Here is a 21,146-nt window from a genome sequence, read left to right as displayed (position 1 = left end):
AAATGGTAGAACTGTTATTCATTTGTCTTAAAGTTAGAAGAATAGTGTAAAGTCAAATAAAAAAAAGTGCTAATCATTGCTATAAAATGTTTGTCATCAACAAGATAATAATGCTAAGACTCTAATGAAGAAAATTGGGAAAATGCATTTGTTACTGATGAAACTTACTTTTAACTTTAAACTGTCAAAACCAAGTTCAAGTTCAAGAACACGTTTCAAGCTATGGGCTTCTGGGAATCCCTGTGCTTTTTAGAAAATAGCAAGTCAGTTCAGAATTCAAAATCAAGGGTCTGGCAACCTAAAGGGGGAAAAACTAACAATTCAACTAGTTAAGACCCCAAGAGGGAATGACTTGAGACCAGGGTAGAGAGAATAGCCTTTGCCATCCACAGCATCCTTGACAAGAGGAGAAACTTGTGAACTTTGGAATGTCAGCAGACTTGAGCTTCTCATCAGCATCCTGGCAAGGTATCCAGAAGAACTAACTGGTGCCAGTGTCTAAATTGAGATCTGAGGATAAACTGAATCCATCAAAGAAAGACAGCTTCAGTGCTCTACAAGGACTCAAGGGGATGGTACTCTATGCCATGTCCAACAGATACCTCATGAATACGAAGGAAGAATACCCCTTAGCCAAATGGACTCTAAGCTTGAACCCAATTCCCTCTGAATTCTGTATGTGCATTTAGGGGAATGTGTCAGCAATGTGTACCAAATGCTGTTATTATACTCTTGTAATAAATACATATCTTGTAAAGCTGGATCTGGCTAATTTATATCAAATGATAACCATGGAGAGTGGTCTACCTGTAGGCACTCGTAAGCTTTCATATTAGAAAATCATTTTCAAACCCTCAAGGCTAACCCTAGAATCCTAAGGAGATAGGTGACTAGGGGAGTTCTGGTAACTCAGTCTGCCAGAGTGAATGGAATTTGAGTAAGAAACCCAAGAACATGTGCTACACTAAGAATTGTTCTAGCATTATAGAAATCTCCAAGTTTATATGGAATTCTACAATATAACTTTTTTACTCTTCCATTGTCACCAAATTTATGAGAGAGATAGAGATAAGCAAGTTTCTGAGCTTAGGAACCCATGTGGGTTTAAATCCTATCAAAAATATGTAGACCAGGGGGCAGCTAGGTGGCACAGTAGATAGAGCACCGGCCCTGGAGTCAGGAGTACCTGAGTTCAAATCCGACCTCAGACACTTAATAATTACCTAGCCGTGTGGCCTTGGATAAGTCACTTAACCCCATTGCCTTGAAAAAGAAAAAAAATATATAGACCATAATCAATGCCAAACTTGGTAAAATGGACTGATCAAAGATAGTTTTAATATCCATTGAGATTTAAAAAGAAACATAGTCTCCTGATGACAAATTGGATAATGTCAAAAATTTTGTTAATCTAATGCCAATTCCTTAAAATAAGTGCTTTTTTCAAAAGGATATAGTGTATATTAAATTTTAATGTAAAATAACCATTAGATTTTTAATATAAAATAATAAATTTAATTATTTTATTGTGGTCCAAATAAGTTGCACACCAGTTTATTCTGATAGTATGGGGATGAGTTTCAAACTCTCTTCCCAAATCTCTTCCCTTCTTTCCTCCATTCTTTCACAGATCAGTGATTTTTGTAGGGTAGATGATAATGTTTTTAAAATTCAGATCATCACCATCTTTGATTGGTACCTGAGTGGTTTTGGATAAGTTTCTCCACTTCTTCTGGTCTCAGGTCCTCTTCTGAAAAAATGAGTAGTAGATACCCTTAGAGGCCTCATCCCACACGTAAATCTGTGATTCTTAGTGCATAGGTCTTCCTAAGTTTCTATGGCTGAAAAATTCTAGATTTTTAGATGCCTGGATGTCCTAGAACCAGCCAGAGCTTTCATTGATCCAGAATATACAACTGAGGGCCCAAGAGCATTGCTCTATGATAGTAAGACTTCCAAAGAGCACTTAAAAATAAATGAAAGAATAATTGGATAAACAAATAAACAAGTGAATGAATAAATGAATAAAATCTAAATACAATGATTCTTTTTATACAAAAGATACTTGTCAAAATCTGAAAAAATAGCCTGACCCTCCATGTGAAGTTTATTCCCCAAAGGTTCAGCAAAACCATCTGATAACATGGTTGTAATTTATGTGTGTATATATATATATATATATATATATATATATATATATATATAGTCAAAGTCTCTTTCCATAATCTCCATGAGGGTAGGGATTGTCTCTCTGTTGTATTTGTATCCCCATACCTAGTACATAGTCGACTCTTTTTTTTTAGTTGTTTTTTTTTGCAAGGCAATGGGGTTAAGTGGCTTGCCCAAGGCCACATGGCTAGGTAATTATTAAGTGTCTGAGGTCGGATTTGAACTCAGGTACTCCTGACTCCAGGGCTGGTGCTCTATCCACTGTGGCACCTAGCCACCCCCTATAGTAGACTCTTAATAAGTGGTCTTTGAATGATTGATTGACAATATGGTAGCAATGTTATCAATTAAATTTATTTGGATTTTGACTACCCAAAAAGATTTTTAAAAATATTTATCCATTTTTTTATTTGCCCACATTTTCTAATATTTGTATTAAAGAAGTAGAGTTAATAAACTAAACCAACATATTGACTAAGGACACATTGCTTTCCTCCATAAGAATATAAGCTCCTTGAATCACACTGTCAAATATATAATGGGCATTTAATAAATTCATTTATTAAATATTATTCAATGCCTGTTGAAAAATAGATGTCCTTACACTGAGGAATGGCTAAACAAATTATGGCATATAAATATTTGTCTTTCCTTTTTATTCAAGAAGATACTACCATGCTATAGAAAATAATGAATTTGATGAATATAGAGAAGCATGAGAAAGTTTCTATGAACTGATACAAATCAAATTAGTAGAATGAGGAAAACTATGTCAATGATATTTGCAAAAAAAAAAATAAATGGAAAGAGTTTCAGCTCTGAAACTAGTATTGCTGCTCAATTTTCTGAAGGAAAGTAAACATTCTGCCCTTTTACCGAAGCGTTCTTTGCTTGAGGAAACAAAAAATAAAATATTTAATCTTCAAAGAAAATTCCTATTTGTATCTGAGTTAAGTGAAAACTAATAGGACCCATTCATTTATTCCCATCAAATTGTCATCTTCTTCCCTCTCTTCTGTCTAGCAATCTTCCACCATTCAGTCCTTGTTTTTGCAACCAAAAGAGATCTAAGTTCATCCAGAGCTGGAAGGAACTTCAGAAGCCATCCAATTTAATTTCCTCATTTTACAGAGTAGGAAATTGAGTCCCAGGGACACTAAGTTATATGCTCAAGATCTTTACATAAAGAGCTTGATTATTTTCAGGGTTTAGTGAAACTCTAAAAATACCTAAAATCAAATATCAGAAGTTTTTTGTGTGGTCTGGGCCTGTGAATTCAGAGATGTAGAGAATCCCTCCACCCAAGCAGATCAGCTACCCATGGGCAACTTAGTCTTAGAGAGTTACTCAGGGTCACTGAGTACTTAAGTGACCTGCTCAAGGTCACACAATCAGTTTGTGTCAGTGATTGGATTTAGATTCAGGTTATCCTAGCCCTAGAGAAGCCCTGTCACCACTCTAGTAACTACTGAATGAAAAATAAAGCCATGATCCAGCTAATTATATTCACAATATCTGGCAGACTCTGGAACTTCTGACAAATGCCTTATCTAGAGTCTCATAGGTATTTTGTCCTTCATTTTCAAAGAAGACTGTGACATCATGGAGGTGATGCCATGAAAAGTACGTGAAATGGATTTGAGTGAGGGGGAAAGGGGGCTGTGCTAAGTCACCAGCCTAACATTCTGTGGAGCCATCTAGGCCCAGTGGCCAGATATGCATCAGACCTACTGGAGATGGGAGTCAATCAGGGTTAAGTGACTTGACTCCATGGCCTGACTCTATCCACTGTGCCACCAAACTGCCCTTGTCTCATAAGCAAACATGAATCAGACTCCAAAAAGTGCCTCAAAACTAATAAAGATAAATCTTCCTTGGAGAGAAGCTGATGAGCTCAGCTAAAGTAGTCAGAAGACCTTTTGTCCATTCGGACAAAAGAATCAAGAGAACTGCAAGGCTCTGCATAGGATTGGGAGAAGGGGAGAGGGTTAGAAGTGGGTCAAGGCTCCTTCATCATTCTGCATGAACAAGAGTCCTCTATTCTAACATATGCACTTAGCTGTAGAAAGAACTTTTGCTTGGTGAAATAATAATGAAGTACTAACAAAAAGATTTGCTTTAGGTTTTACAGTGTATTTGCGATGCAAATCAGCAGAGAGCTGAAGAAAGAAGGACTTACAAGTCTGCTCAAAGGCAGGGTCTTTAACAGCCTTAGAGGTGGGGTGGCTAGGTGGTGCAGTGGATAGAGCACTGGCCCCTGGAGTCAGCAGTACCTGAGTTCAAATCTGGCCTCAGACACTTAATAATTACCTAACTGTGCGGCCTTGGGCAAGCCATTTAACCCCATTGCCTTGCCAAAACTAAAAAAAAGTCTTGGAGGTTCATGGATAAATTTCAAGGGATCCCTGAATCTGGAAGGGGAAAAGTTCTTTTAATCTTTATTTTCACTGAAGTCTAACTGAAATCTAGCACTTCCTATTTACTATTTAAATTATCACTGCATTATTTAATAATTACAAATAATATTCAGAAAATATGAAATTTAGAAAATATAATATTTAAATTATGATATTTAATAAATTAATGATTAAATATAATAAATTATATTTAAAATGTTATTTTGAGAAAACTCTACAGGCTTCATCAGACCATCAAAAGGGACCTAAGAGTCACAAAAATGGTTAAGAATTCTTAGTCTAAAAAGAATGCTATGTGCTATAGGGGAGTAAAACTGGACTTGGAGTTAGGTAGGCAGACCAGGCTTCAAATCCTACTCATGATACAAATACTAAGACCTCAGACAAGTCACTGAAAATTTTTGAACCTCAGTTTCCCCATCAATAAAAGCACAAAGTTGGACAAGAAGAATGAAATCCTTCTGGATCTAAATCTATAATATGAAGTCATTTGACTTCTATGTGTCTCAGGCACTTCTTAGCTACTGAAGGACTGAGGGATTATAATCTATTTTGGTGAAAAGAGTTTATCATCCTGGAATGCTCTACACTATCAAGGTCACAGATCCTTTACATGTTTATGGAAGTCAGGGATTAGTAGCCATTTGTATGACACGGCAGTTTGTTGAAACCATTGAATTCCTTAGAATCATATTTTTAATTGAATAAAATAAATACATCTGCTAAAAGGGGTGTTGTTTTTGGAGTTAGAAGGTGGAGCTCAACTCTGAGACCTGCCATTTAATAACTTCTGTGACCTTGGATAAGAACATCATTTCTTTGACCCTCAGTTTCCTTATCTATGAAATGGGGTGATTAGATCAGGTGGTTTCTATGGTTCTTTTCATGTCTAGTGTATGATCCAATGATCCCATGAGACTCAAAGTGAACTCAAGCTTTTGAAAGAAATAGTGTCCTTTGGTAAGTTTGTAAAACTTAAATTACCACCTTTCACTTTTCCCCTTTCTTTTTCATGGTCTCATAGTAGTTTTAATAAATGGTTACATTTCAAATCTGGGGAAAATCTTCTAAAGTAGTATGAAATGTGAAAATGATCGTGAAAGTGTGATGTAACGATCTCTTTAGAATGGCTCATTAGAAAATGATCACAGAGAATGGGGACTGAAGACAGTGTTCCCAATCTATGGAATGAGAGAAAAGAGACTGGAATAACATAACCCAGGTCCTTCAGTTCAGTCTCAACTCTTGGCAAGCCATCACAAGCCATTCTAGATGGGGATCTATAGCTCTTCGGTTACCTTCTTGGGTAACTTGAGCTCAGATAAGGACTGGGAATGGAAGGACTGGAAGATGGGACTTCTGATAAGTGTTTTTTCTACTGGATCATACCATGGGTCAAGAAACTAATATGTCTATCATGTCAGTCACATATTTTATCTGCTTGGGCCCAATTAAAGGTAAGAAGATAGAATACATGACATTACACATTTTCACTTAATGAATGGAATAATTTGATTCAATAAGACATGGTGATATAGTAAAAAGATCATTGGCTTTAAAATCAAAAGACTTGAGTTCAAAGCCAGCTTCTGATCCTTACAAACAAGTGTTACTTTGAGCAAATCATTTAACCACCCTATGCCTCGATTTTCTCATCTATCAAATGAGGAAGTTGGTCTAGATGGACTCTGAAGGGTTTTTTCTATCTTTAAATCAAGGATCTCATGATTCTAAGAATAAGTAAAATTCAACCAATCCCTGACCTCAAGGAGCTTATATGTTACTCAAGGGATATGACATAGGAAGGCATGTATTTTTTTTGAAAGGTACCTTAGAGACCCCTTAGTCCATACCCTTCATTTGACAGATAAGGAAACGAAGATAGAAGTTAAGCTTCTTGTCAGAGTTACAAAAGTCATAACTTGTCTGAAACAGAATCTGATTTCATCTTTCTTAATCCAGGATCTGATCAGCAAAGTGTCTAGTACATAAGTCAGCAAAAAGGAAATATATACAAAGCAACTTCAAGAAAGAAAAAGTACTAATAAATGGGGAGGGAAAGTGACAGTGGTGCTGCTGCTGCTGCTGCTGATGACAGCTTGAGTTAATACTGAAATTTCTGATTAAAGAGTTCTTAACACTTATTATTTCCCTTAATTCTCATAGCAATCCTTTGGGTAGGTGCTATTATAAACCATATGTTATGGATAAAGAAACTGAAGTGAAGTTACGTGACTTTTCCAGTGACACACAGCTAGTTAGTACCAGAAACAGGATTTGAACCTGTCTTCCTAACTCCAAGTTATAAGATCATATAATAAGAGATAGAAAGGATCAGAGAGCATATCTCTAATTTTTCAGATGAAGAAACTGAGGCACAAAGATCTTATATGACTTCCTCAGCAACACACAGTAAAAGAAATAGATGGGATTTGAACCCAGGTCTATCTGCTTCCAAGGCAACAGCAATATCAAATGATGCTTCAAGGCAACAGAAATGTCAAATGCAATTTTAATAGCTTTCATTGCAAGGTTAATTACACTTAAATCATGAAAATGTGATTACAGAACCCAAACAGATGAGAACTTTTAAGATAAAAATCCAGCTCAGAAATATTTTAATGGTAGAATAAAGAAAATAATATGCTATGTGATGAGATAATGCTATTAGGAATTCCTTGGAAGGTATACGGGATTCTCTTTCCAAGCTATTGATTTTGTTTTTCTTGTCTCCTTGAAAAGAACCCATTGGACTTTGAACCAAAAACCCTATATCCTGGATTTGATTCTACTATTCCTCACTTACTATGTGACTTCAATAAGACGTGTTCCATTTCTGGGCTTCAATTCACTGCTCTATAAAATGAGAGAGTTGGACTCAATGACTTCTACAATCCTTTCCAAGTTTGATATTTGCTGTTTCCATAAAATCCACAATATTTTTCTTCCTTTATTAGAATTATTATAAATGAACAGTCCTATGAGACCATTATCCTCTTTGAAAGAACTTGGATTTCTTCACTGTAGACACAATTTTCACTGCCCCAGCCCTCAGCCTGGAAATCTTTTGTGAGTTGTGAGTTGTGAGTTGTGAGTTGTTGGAATCAACCTTATGGTGTTGAAAAAAAATCTCTATTACTTAGCAGCTTGGCCCCTTTGAGGCCATGTGCATAGTTTATGGGAGAGATCACATTTACTATTTCCATTTACACCTGAGAAAAGAGAGGATCAGAGATGATTGACCCATAGATGTTATAATATAAATGGTTCTTTTCCATGATTCTGCTCCCTTTATTCGACACCAATTCATGCAAATCTTTCTATGTCTCTTTAAAATCATCCCCCTCACTCTTTCTTATAGCACAATAATATTCCATTACATTTACATTCCAAAATTTGTTCAGGCATTCTACAATTGATGGGCATCCCCTTAGTTGACTTTTTTGCACTACAAAAAGAGTGACTATAAATATCTCTGTCTCCAGACACATACCAATAGAATGAGACAGAGAGAAAGAGATGGAGAGGCACAGAGAGCAACAGAGACAAAGACACACACACAAATAGAAATAGAGACACACAGAGATGGTGGATTATATCCTAATAACTCCCAACTACTCATTTATTGTTCAATCTTGTGAAATATTGATGAGAATAATTTACATGCATGTATCACAGATATCCTAGATAAAGGGGATAGAATACAAGAAGGTTTTCTCAAACAATTCTCCAGCAAGTTACACAATTAATTGAAAGGTAAAAATAATACAGGACCTATTGTGTCTACAGACTAAATTTTGAAAGAATTTGGTTCAATTCCACAAAACGTTGCTTTCAAGGCAAACTGTTTACCATGCATTTGTTAAAATTTTATCAGACTTGTTGAAAGATGAAGCAGTGGAGATAACTTTGTTCAAAGAGTGTCTCATCAATCTCTAGCGGCCTTTGGCAACCCACTGCCATGAAAGATGTTCCATAGAGTGACCAAATAGAAGAAGTGTCGCTCTAAATGGTGAGATCTTCCAGTTGCCCTCAGACTTCTTGCATTCTCAAACTCTGGACTCCCACCAAACCTCCTAACTGAGATCCATGATACTGTGAGCTAATCCTAAAATTTGATAGGGTCCAGTAGGCCCAAGGTTTTGGAGAGTGTTATCAAAATGCACCAGTCACTATGGAATCATAAAATCCAATTAAAATCATTTTATTAATTGAAATTTTAAAATACCCAATACAAAAATAAAAAGGATGTGAAACACAACTCTCCTATTCAAAGTGTGAAACTGAAGGAAGACAACCATAGACAGTTTGAGTTGAGGAAAATATCCCTACAACCTGTTGAAGCCTCAGAGAAATTTATAACTTAAAATCATCAGGACTATGAAGCAGTAACTGGAACTGGGTCAAGGGGTTGGGCAGAGACAAGACTGTAGCCACTACAACCCAGAAACCTGGTCAAGTTCTCTCTATATAATCTTATTCAAAAGAGTTTGCCTAACAATGCACATAGGAGCAACCAAATGTATGAAAAATGACTTTTGAATACAATTGGAAGAGCATAACTCTATGTATTGTAAAATTATACTATAGGTGTATATACACATATTTACACACATTTGTTTATCTATAATACATATGATATGATATAAAATGTGATGTGATATAACATAATATAATATAATATATACATATATTTATGATGAAAATGGATAGTGAGCTGAGTTCAGAAAGCAAAACAATCTTTATTAAGCATCAACAATATGTCAAAAACTGTTCTAGCTGCTGGGGATATAAATTTTAAAAAAAAGAAAAAATCCTTATTTGTAAAAAATACACACACACAATCTGATGAGGAAGATAAGAATTCCAAATATAAATATCAAACAGTATAAATAAATATAAATGCAAACTAGATTCAGCATCAGGAAAACCCACGTTTAAATCCTACCCCAGACCCTTAGCCTGGACAAGTCACTTCATCTTTCTTAGACCTAGTTTTTTCATCTGTAAAATAGGTGTATTACTAGCATTTAGTTCACAGGATTGCTGTGAGGATCATTTGAAATTATATATGCAAAGCATCTTGCTAAATGGTTTTATAAATGTTAGCTATTAATAGTTTTGTAGCATTTTATGTAGCTTGTACCGTTGGTGAGTTAGGTATTTTAAATATCATTACCTTCATTTTTTCAGATGAGGAAACTGAGATTCATAGATATTAAGTGATTTCTCTGCACATTGCAAATGGAACCAAGGTCTTTCTGATACCAAGTCGAACACTCTATCTGACCTATCACAGAAGGTATGAGATGTTGCCATCTCTAAAAAATTAAAGTAACAGATCATTCAAAAGGGAAGAGACATAGTCAGACCTAAGAAAGTCATGCCATATTATCAATATACTTGTGCAGAAGCAGTAGTGTAAAGGTATTATCAGAAAAGAAAATGGGCCACTTATGAGTTAAGGGTGAATGATAACCAATGGACAACTCATTGTTCCATTCACATCCTTATAATGTCTACAAATGTGTTCATGATTCGAAAGTTGAGAGCATCATCAGAAATGTTCTAGTCCAAACGTCTTTATTTTACTGCTGAGAGGCTCCAATGAGGGCCCTAGAACATTAGGAAAAGTCCCCTGTAAAGGATATACAGGATATATATATATATATATATATATATATATATATATATATATATATATATCCATCCTGAAAGGATATCTTGAGGGGAAAGAGAAGAGAGGGAAGAGACAAGAGCGTAGGGGAGGAGAGAGAAGGAAAGGGAAGGCGAGGGGATGAGGAGAAAAGAACAGAGAGGGAAAAGGAGAAAGAAGAGAAGAGGGGAGGAGGCAGAAGGAGAGAAGGGAAAAAAAGTGAAAGAGAGGAGAGACTGGTAAAAAGTTTATGAATTTGTCATATATATATATATATATATATATATATATATATATATATATATATATATATGTATAGGCAAGAGTCACTCAAGATGAAGAGTTGAGGGGAATTGCCATTGGAGGGAATGTCTCTATTCACGAAATTAAAGACCTATCCATCTGCCTACTATGATCTATAACAGAGGTTTTTAATCTTTTTTTTTTTTTTGCATCATGATCTCCTCTGGCAGTCTGACAAAGTCTACAGACCTTAATACTACCTCAGTTTGTTGCCTACATTCATAACTGGAGGAAATGCTAAATTTCAATGAGAAGTGAATTAATATAAAGATGTAATGTTTTTGTTATCCAGGTTCACAGACCCACTGAAATCAAAGTGTCCATGGATCCCAGGTTAAAAACCCCTGCTCTATAATATGCTTATAGAGAAAGAAAGACTAGGAAATGTAATGATGAGAATTGGCCTCACATATAATAAACTCAGAGATCACCTATGTATTTCCTTTGATTTGAAGGCTCTATAACGCTTCTCCTATTTTTTAATCTCTTCCATCCCCTTATTTTTTTCTGATTTTCTCAACTGAAAAAAGCCAAGATGCTTTTTGTTCTAAGTGTATAAAGTATCGCAACATAACATTTTTATGGTATCATTTAGTTACTAATATACTACTAACAACTTAGTACAAAATGTCTTCAGTTTGACTGAAATGACTAATCTAACTCAACCGTTATAGTTCCCTTCAATCGGACAATTATCAACTCCAATCAGTATAATGGAGAATTGCCAAAGAGAAGTTTATTACAGACAATCTGAGGTTTGAATTGGCATCATATTAAACTATAAGTGTTGTTACTAACAGAGGAAGCATTCTTCAGGATTCTTAGATTGGTATCGTAAAGAGCTCTGGACTGGGAGTCAGAACAGCTTCTACTCTTGGGTGTATTCCTAATCAACTGCGTGACTTTGGCCAAATAAATAGTCTCTGCTGTCCCTACTTCTCTCATCTATAAAATGAGTGGATTGGCTTAATATGATCTTGATGCTTATTTCTTCAAGGTCTAAAATTCTATGATTCCCAAATGGAACTACTGAGGGGAATTAGACATTCTGGGTATCCCACTGGGTATTCCCAAATGATTACTCAAAGTTCAAAGTCATTTTACAACTTACCATATAAATGAGAATTATCAAGAAAAGAGAATTCTTCTGAAGAAGGCAAATAGGTGTGTCCAATGAGATTTGTTTCTGATCCCATCCAGGCCCTCAGGAATCTAAGAATACTCTGGATAGAAGATAAAAATAGAACTAAATTGTAAAAAGAAACCACACATTTCAGTAGGCCTTCTAAAAGCTATTGGTGTAGCACAGTGGAAAGAACCCTAGCTTGAGAAACAGTCCTTGGGTACAGATACTTAGTACCTGTGGGTAATTCACTTCACTGGCCTTCAGAAGCCTCATCTGTTAAACGAGCAAGAGAGATGATCTAAATGGCTTCTGAGGCTCCTTCCAATTAGAGATCTGTGATTCTACTTGCTGTTTTTGGTGGTGGAGGGTCCATTTTTGAAGAGAACCCATGACATCACAAGATGAGGTCTTTACCTTTGTGTGATTTGGATTTAGCTATCTCCACTCAATATCCAAGAGTTTTTCCTGTCTTCATTCTTTTCTTCCTTCCTTCCTTCCTTTCTTTCTTTATTTCTTTTTCTTTTCTTTTCCTTCCTTTCCTCATTTCCTTCCTTCCTTCCTTCTTCCACTCCTTCCTTCTTTCAATCCTCTTTCTTTTTCTTTTTCCTTCCTTTTTTCCTTCATAACTTCTTGCCTTCTTTTCTCTTTGTTTCTTTCCTTCTTTCCTCTGTCTTTCTTTCTTTCCCTTCCTTCCTCCCTTCCTTCCTTCCTTCTTTCCTTCCTTCCTTCCTTCCTTCCTCCCCTTCCTTCCTTCTTCCCTTTCTCCCTCCCTTCCTTCCTTCTTTCCTTCCTTGCTTCCTTCCTTCCTTCCTTTTTCCTTTCTTTCCTTTCCTTTTCTCTCTCTTTCTTTCTGTCTTCCTTTCTCTCTTTTTCTTTCTCCCTTTCTTTTGTTCTTGCCTGTGACTGTACTAAGTTAGAAATTTTCCTTGTAGAAAATCATTTCCCTCACTGTCTTGTGTCTAAAACTTAGAGTTTTAGAAAGTTTCCTGAGGCAACAACAAATGTAGAAGTACCTGACCCAGAATTCACAATCAATATGTCAGTCAGAACTTTTGACCCCAAAGCTAGATTTCTATCCAATACAGGATAACACTGTCTTTTACAAAAGGTAGTCTCTTTTTTTATGGAAAAAATTTTTTTTCACAAAACATGAAAAAAAGAGGGAAAAAAGAAGGGAGAGAGGGAAGAGAGGAGAGTATAGGGAGGGGAGAGAAAGAAAGGGAAGGTGAGGGGATGAGGAGAAAAGAACAAGAGGAAAGAAGAGAAGAGGGGAGGAGGCAGAAGGAGAAAAGGGAAAGAAAAAAGTGAAAGAGAGGAGAGATTGGTAAAAAGTTTATGAATTTGTCTTAAAGTCTTCCATTTTACCTCCTTAATTGTAATTCACTACTTCTCCAGAGCAACAACAGACCCATTTGGCAGAATCTGGTGAGACCTATGAATTGGTCTCAGAAAAAATGTATACCATTAAATACCAGGATTACAAAGGAAAATAATTTATTGAAACAAGGATATGTTTTCTGCCATATGAGTTTATGAGCTTTTCAGAAGTCTGTGAGTGCTCTGAGGGCAAAGACTTAGGCTCTGATACTTTTTCATGGTTTGGAGGTGCATCTGGATTCTCATGGACTTTCCTAGAAGACCACAAATCTTTTCAACTTCTTTGCCTTTGAATTAGGGTCTGGTGACCTACTGTAAATCTTATCATCCTGTAAAGATCTACCTAAGTAAGCTCAGAGAAGTTTATACCAGATTGATCAGCAAGGGGACGAATGAGAACATAGCAACCCTTGACCATCTGCAAGTTGGAAAGGGGATGCAATCTACACCAGTGGAGACAATACAACCACTAGTGAAATGGTAGGTGCTGGAAGGGATGAAATAATGGATTGAGTTTTTGTCTGAAATGAAAGTATAGCCAACTTCCTGAGACAAAGTGGAAAGAATATAACTCTTGAATCAATAGGAACCTTAGTTGAAATCCCACTTTTGAAACTTACAATCTGAATGGCATTGGTCAAATTATTTCTCCTCATTTATAAAATGAGGATAACAGGCAAGAAGGACTCATAGGCCACCTCTCCCACCCCTAGCTCTGAATCTATATTTTTATGATTCTAATGACTGACTAGTCTCTAATCTTTGCTCAGTAGATAGGGTTGGAATAAGGAAGACCTGGCCCATGACATAGTCTATGAAAGCCACTAAGAAAATCATCTTATCTCTTCGTCTCAGGACTTATTAATAAAAACAGCAGAAAGAAAATTTGCTCTGAAATCAGATGACCTGGAATTCAAATCTTGGCTCTATCATGTTTGACCTACATTACTTTGGCCAAGTCATTTAATCTCCCTGGACTTCAGTTTACTGTAAAATGAGGGAGCTGGACGAGAGGACTTCTGAAGTACCTTCTAGCTGTAGATGTAAGAACATCTTATAAATGTAAGAACAGAAAACTTCACTATCTGCATCATACACCAGCCCAAAGTTTGAATACATCTCCCTCAATCTAAAAGAGCAATCATCAACTGTGAGTCAGGACTTGCCCCTTCCAAACCAACCTGGATTTTAGAAATATGAAATATGACCTCCAAGATAATTTGTTCTAAATCTTACCTGCTCCATGAACCCCCTTTTCAATATCTACAACTAGATGTCATCAAACTCTTGAAGGAATAGTAAAAGGGAATGGACAAACAGGTCATAGTTAGGGCCATAATGGATACAACAATATACTTGGATCCAGGAAAATTTGAGTCATACCCATACTTGGGCATGTTATCTCTTTTCTTTTTTTAGGGATTTTTTTTTTTTTGCAAGACAAATGGGGTTAAGTGGCTTGCCCAAGGCCACACAGCTAGGTAATTATTAAGTGTTTGAGACCAGATTTGAACCCAGGTACTCCTGACTCCAGGGCTGATGCTTTATCCACTGCACCACCTAGCCACCCCATGTTATCTCTTTCCATTAGACTGGAAGCAGCTTGAGGGCTGGGATAGATAATTGCAAGCTTTGAGATCCTAGACAGGTTATATAATCTTTCTCCACCTCAATGTCTTCATCTGTAAAATGGGAATACCACCTCTGTTACCTACCTCCCAGGCTATTTCAAAGATATATAGATATAGATATGGATGAAGATATAATTATAAAGATATATATCTCATTTTCTTCATCTGTAAAATGGGAATACCAACTCTATTACCCACCTTCAGGCTATTTTAAAGGATACTTATAGATATGGATGAAGATACAGATATAGATAAAGATAGATATATTTATATATCTCAGTTTCTTCATATGTGAAATAGGAATACCACCTCTATTACCTACCTCCCAGGTTATTTCAAAGGATATATATATATAGAGAGAGAGAGATATGGATGAAGATACAAATATAGATAAAGATATATTTATATGTAAATATCTTTATGATTTATATGTGCATAAATATATATATATATATTATATGTATAAATATCTGTAAGGTTTAAAGTATTCTATCATCCAGGGGTGAGGAAGGAACTCCAGACCTAACACTTCATCTCCTATATAAAACCTAGGTGCCTCTAGAGTCATAACTAAAGAGCTGCATTCAGAGAAAGGGAGACTTGGGTTCAGGTCTTGCATCTGATACATACTGGCTGCATGACACTTTGTTGTTGTTTCGTCATGTCTGACTCTTTGTGACCCCATGATCCATATTGTCCATAGGGTTTTCTTGGCAGAGATATTGGGGTGGTTAGCCATTTTCTTCTCCAATGGATTAACTTAACTCCAGTGACTTACCCAGGGTCACACAGCTAGTAAGTGTCTGAAATCAGATTTGAGCTCAGGTATTTCTGACTCCAGACCCAGTGCTCTATCCATTTGGCTACTTAACCACCTCCTCATGACTCAAAGAAAGTCATTTGACCTCAGTAGGCTCAGAAAATTCTCTAAGATTTTAAGTGACAAAGAAAATTTCCTCAACTGGAGTCCCTTAGACCAATGACATTACAAATCTGAGCCTCTCTGCCCCTCTTCCAAAAAAATTCCCTAATCAATAATCCCTATACATTGTTTTCAGATTAATAAAGAGTTTGTCTCCCAACAATGCTTTGTATAACACATTATTTTTGTCACTATCTTTCAGATGAATAAAATGAGTCTGAGATTAAGTAACTTGCTGAAGGTTGCATATATTCATTCAGTGCTAGGATTAGCATCTGGCCTTTCTATGCCCTTAGAAAAGGACTTTGAAGAGGCAGCTAGGTGGTGCAGTGGATAGAGCACTGGCCCTAGAGTCAGGAGTACCTGAGTTCAAATCCAACCTTGGATGCTTAATAATTGCCTAGCTGTGTGACTGTGGGCAAGTCACAAACAAGATTTTTAAAAATTAATTAAAAAAAAGAAAAAGGACTTTGACACATAGTAAGTGTTTTATTGATTCTTGTCTGTTAGTAAGCATTCATTAAGCTCTTACTATGCTGCAGAGACTTTCTTAAGCACTGGAGACACAAAGAAAGGAAGAAAATATTCCCCATCTTTAATGAGTTTGCATTCTAATTTGCACAGAATTTATAATAATTAAAAATTGTTGGGTTTTCTTAATGTGGGGAGAGGTAATACTTTTAAAGGAAAGGCATCATAATCTCCTTCCCATGAGGGCAGCCCAGGGTGTCTTTCTTAGCCCTGTAGCCCTGAACCATTCAGGAAAATACTCAACATCCCGAATTATATTCCAATTTACACTCAATAAGCAATACTCAGTATTCAAAGAAAAGCTCCTTAGTGACAGAGACTCTCTTTGGCTTTTTTTTTTTGTATTCCCAATAATAAATTGTCTGTTGACTGAGTTGTTTGGGTTTTTTTCATGGCAAAAAACATCAATTCTAAAGTTCTTAGCAACCTTTCATGTCCACCATCTTCTCTTGGATAGGACATCTTGGTCTTCCATCTCGGTCTTACTATGTTTCTCAACACACATTTCATGAAACTTTTGAAGGTCTGCCCATTGCAGTTCCCATGGGGGCTGAGTGGGGCTTGCTTCACATCCTCCTTATCTATTTTGAGCCAGTCTAGACAAAAGGAGACTACCCAGCCACAAAATTCCTCTGGGAAAATTTACTGAGAGATCAAGAAAAATGAAAGAGAGGAGAGTCTGCTTTTCCTATACAGAGTGATGTAGTAGAAAAGGAGTTCTTTCTGGCATCAGCAGACCTGCATTCAAATCCTGTCTCATTTACCTAGCAATAACACCCTGAACAAGTCATTTACCTTTTTCTCCCAGGAAACTAGAAAGCACAGTCAAATCTTAAGTGGCTAAAGCACTTACTAGTTACATGACACTAGGCAAGTCATTTAACCTCTTTTGATCTCATTTGCTTTATATGTAACATAGGCATAATGGAGGTGACTAGGAAGTGTAGTGGATAGGGTCAGGAAGACATGAGTTCAAATCCTGTCTCAAATACGTATTAGTTGTGTGACCCTGTACAAGTCATTTAACCTCTGTTCTCTTAACTGCAGAATGGGGGAAATAATAGGACCTATCTGCCAGCATTGGTGAGAGAGAATTTTTTTTAAAAATAGGGATAAGAATAACACCTACTTCTCAAGATTGTTGAAAGGATCAAACAAGCTTATATCTGTAAGGAGCTTTGCAAACCTTAGAGTGCTATTATAAAAACAATTATTACTCATCTTAGTTCGGAGATAACTTAGATAGCCAAGAATATTCTTCTACAATATACCTGACAAGGATTCAGGATTCAGAGGATTCACAGCAAAAAAAGAAATTTAGAGGATTGTCTCATTCAACTTCTTTTTTATAGACGAGGAAACTGAGGAAAATATCCAAAGTCAAAATTTGAACCCAGATCCTCTCACTCTAGAGTCAGTATTCTTTCAAGTACATTATTTTGTCTAACAAAATGTCATCCAGCCTCTATTTAGAAGAGTGCCCATTTATGGAGGCTTCAGATTCATGGGATCAAAGACCTTGAATTGGAAAAGACCTAAGAGGTCACTGAATCTCATCCCTTGATTAGTCAAGAGGTCCAGTGATTTACCTAGAATTATCTAGATAAGTGTTGAAAGCAGAATTCAAATCCAATTCTTTCCATCCCAAATCTATCACTCCATCTCCCCTTACTATAGTAGAGGGTGATACTTGACTGCTTCCCATCGCTATCAATTAACAATGAACAATTCATTAACAACTTAATTAAGCATTCTGTGTGCTCCACTGGCAAATGCAAAGCCTTGAAGAAAATAATCCCTGTTCTCAAAGAACTTAGATTCTAGGAGGAGATGGGACACTATTATCTCCACTAGAGCTTCTGACTCTAATACTTCATCCTAAGACTGACCCACATAGACCAGAAAAAGGCAGGTAAAAATACAATACAATAAAATAATAAAGATAAAAACCTTTGTGGGGTTTCTTTAGAAAACACTAAATACCTTTAAAAGCCATTCATTAATATAACTAACCTTTCAAAGAAGCATTTCCTTTCTTCTTTCAGAGACTCAGCCCAACCCAAAGCTCAGAGCTTAGTACTGGGAGTAGGGAACACTTCCTTATGATTATAACTTTGTCCTTGAGTATACTTTACCTTGGCCTTGAATAAACCATATAACTTTCTGATACTATTCTATACTGGAGTTTCAAAACAGTTTTAGAAACATATATAATAATATATACACACAAACATATGAACATACACATGCACACATGTTTACAATTGCTAAACTATATCTATAAATATATACAATATATTAAAGCTTTTAAATAGTTTTAGAGACAATTTATATATATATGTTGAGTTTTAAAATCATTTTAGAACATTTTAAGTTCCATTTTTAATTTTAATTTCTATAGAATTGAAATTCTATATTTTAAGTTCTGTAAACTGAGTTTTGGAAACAATTTTATAGATACATATAACAGTTAGGCAGTCAGTGAGCTTTTATTGTGGACCTACTATGTGCTTTCCTGCAAAGAAACACACACACACACACACACACACACACACACACACACACACACACAGAGAATGCAAAAGGATGCAGAGAAAGTTTTAAAAAATTCCTTGTCCTCAAAGGGCTCACAATCTAATGTACGTGCAAAAATTATGTATGAATAAAATATACAGAATAAATAGGAGATACTCAACAGAGGAATGGGATTGGAATTAAGGAGGGGGGAAAGTAAGGAAAAAGCTTCTTGTTTAGGAATTATCCTCTTTTAATGAGATAGGGGACTCTTCATTGGGTTTTTATTGGGTCTGGAGTCACACTAACTTTCTGTTATCCAAGGACTGACCTGACAATATTCAGAAATTTTCATTTTGACTTCAGGAAGGAGTATTTCTTCCTAGGAAGGGCTGGGATCCCTCTTGGATCTTCAGAAAGCTTCAATGATTCCAGGGCAGAATTGAGTTTTGGCCATAATAATTGTCAATGATCATGGAATAGTTCAAGAATCTTTTTTGCCTCTCCCAACAAAACCACAGAACTGTGAAATAGTGACATAAGGAAATAATTCTTGATAGCCACATCATAAATAATGAAGGAGTTGCCATCTTTTGAAATAAGACCTCCACCAAGGAGATCACAGATCATTCAAGTATGAAGTATCTTTATTATTATTTTAAATGTTTCCTTCCATCATGGGGGACATGAGAACTAAGGCAAAGAGAAGTAAACAGAACCAGGAAAAACTGAACCCAGATCCTCTCACTCTAGAACCAGTATTCTTTCAAGTACATTATTTTGTCCAACAAAACATCATCCAGTCTCTATTCAGAAGAGTGCCCTACAAAATTTAAGTGAAAAGAGTTTCAACTGACTGCTAAGTATAATAACCACACCAGACCTCAAAAAAGAAATGTAGGGAAGAATCTCCCATTCCCATCCTCTGCAAAAGCCAAGGATTATGGGTGTGGTACCCCGAATATCTTTGTGTCTTCCCTCGGAGATTGTCTTGTATTTGATTTATATTGTATAGCTCTTGCTTCTACATAGTTGCTTGAATTTCCCCCCTCCCCATTAAATTGTAATATTCTAGAGAACAGAAATTTCCCCATATTTTTTGCCATTCTTTTAATTTTCAGTACTTATCACAGTGCCTTTTATAGTGTAGGTATTTAATAAATGTTTCTTGACTTGTTAAGGCATTGTTTAGTCTGGTTCAACTGTTTTCCCCCCTCTATAGATTGTTCTTTGTTAAAAGGGATGGCTCCCTAAAGGTGGGATGAAAAGGAGCATGTTGGAAAATGAAGGTAACATAAGAAAAAATGACTTTGTTGGCCATCGAAAAGTAAATACAAGTAAATAAATATTAAGCACATGACCTAGGAGAGTAAAATGGGGTCAATTATTTCCAATGAAATGCCTGTATGTTTTCTCAATTTTATAGATATTTCTGTATTTCTTCTTTCTTTTTCTTTTTTTGACGAAGCAGTTGAGATTAAGTGACTTACCCAAGGTCACACAGTTAGAAGAATGTCAAGATCTGAGGTCAAATTTGAACTCAAGTCATCCTGACTCCAGGGCTCCCCCTTCCATGGACATTTAAGAAGTTCTGGACACTTCTACAAACGTTGAAGCTACAGAGAAAAATGCAATCTCTACCCTTAAGACAAAACATTCTATGAGAGAAGGATAAGAAGGAAGAGTACTACACCTTTTCTAAACTTGTGATTTGATTGATTTAGGGAACTACCAATGAAGACAGATCCTTTGCCAGAGCAGAACAGCTCCTATCCTGCAATTTAATCTTGTAGAGCTACTTGGAGCAAAGAAAAGTAAAATGTTTTGACCAGCATCTGAGGTCATAGTTAAATTCAGATCTTCCCAATTGAAGCTAGTTCTCCAACCATTACAAGATGATTACGCCCAAGTTAAATGTCCAGTGGTTTCTCAGGCCCCTTAAACTATTCTATGTATTCAGAAGCACTTGGTATTAATATCTCCAAAGGAGAATACATGTTGAAATAACTTGGCATGTTTTCTGAGCTGGAAATTAAATCAACATTATTAACTAGAGAGCGGACCACTCTGTCCCTAATGATGGACTCTCTAATTGGCCCATAAGATCCTCTCCCTTTTTAAAAACACACAAGAGTGAAGGGCTAAAAGGTCGAACAGAGAGATCCTAAAACTTAGGCAGCTATTTTTCAAGAGTTTCCCATCTATCTCTGAGAAAGGAAATTCCATAGCTTCCCTTGATAATGTATTGTAGGATCCAAGAGTCTAAAGAACCAGGAAATAGCTTCTGATATCTCCCCTCAAATTCCTTCATTATAACTTAAAATCCACAGCCTCCTTTATATATATATCTAAATATATTTATAAATACATATATATGTTGTGTGTATGTGTGTGTGTGTGTGTGTGTGTGTGTGTGTGTGTAAAAGAGAGTGAGAGAGAGAGAGATTTTTTATTTCTAAATTTTGCTGGTGATCAAATATATGCTTCTCTTTTTTACCTT

The 21,146-nt window shown here is 36.1% G+C and overlaps 1 protein-coding gene across 1 annotated transcript in view; it reads right to left on the bottom strand.

Annotated features, from left to right (window-relative positions):
- Nucleotides 1-21,146, bottom strand: part of NR1H4 (nuclear receptor subfamily 1 group H member 4) — an 86,113-nt gene that overhangs the window by 54,853 nt on the left and 10,114 nt on the right. The window contains exon 2 of the mRNA XM_074226669.1: nt 11,657-11,768. Coding sequence (XP_074082770.1) covers nt 11,657-11,741 — 85 coding nt within the window. The 5' untranslated portion in view covers nt 11,742-11,768. The remainder of the gene's footprint in view (nt 1-11,656; nt 11,769-21,146) is intronic.

Source organism: Macrotis lagotis, chromosome 2 (assembly GCF_037893015.1).
Source record: "Macrotis lagotis isolate mMagLag1 chromosome 2, bilby.v1.9.chrom.fasta, whole genome shotgun sequence".
NCBI classification, from domain to species: Eukaryota; Metazoa; Chordata; class Mammalia; order Peramelemorphia; family Peramelidae; genus Macrotis; species Macrotis lagotis.
Note: the sequence above shows the minus strand (reverse complement) of the source record. Positions and strands in the feature narration are given on the sequence as shown.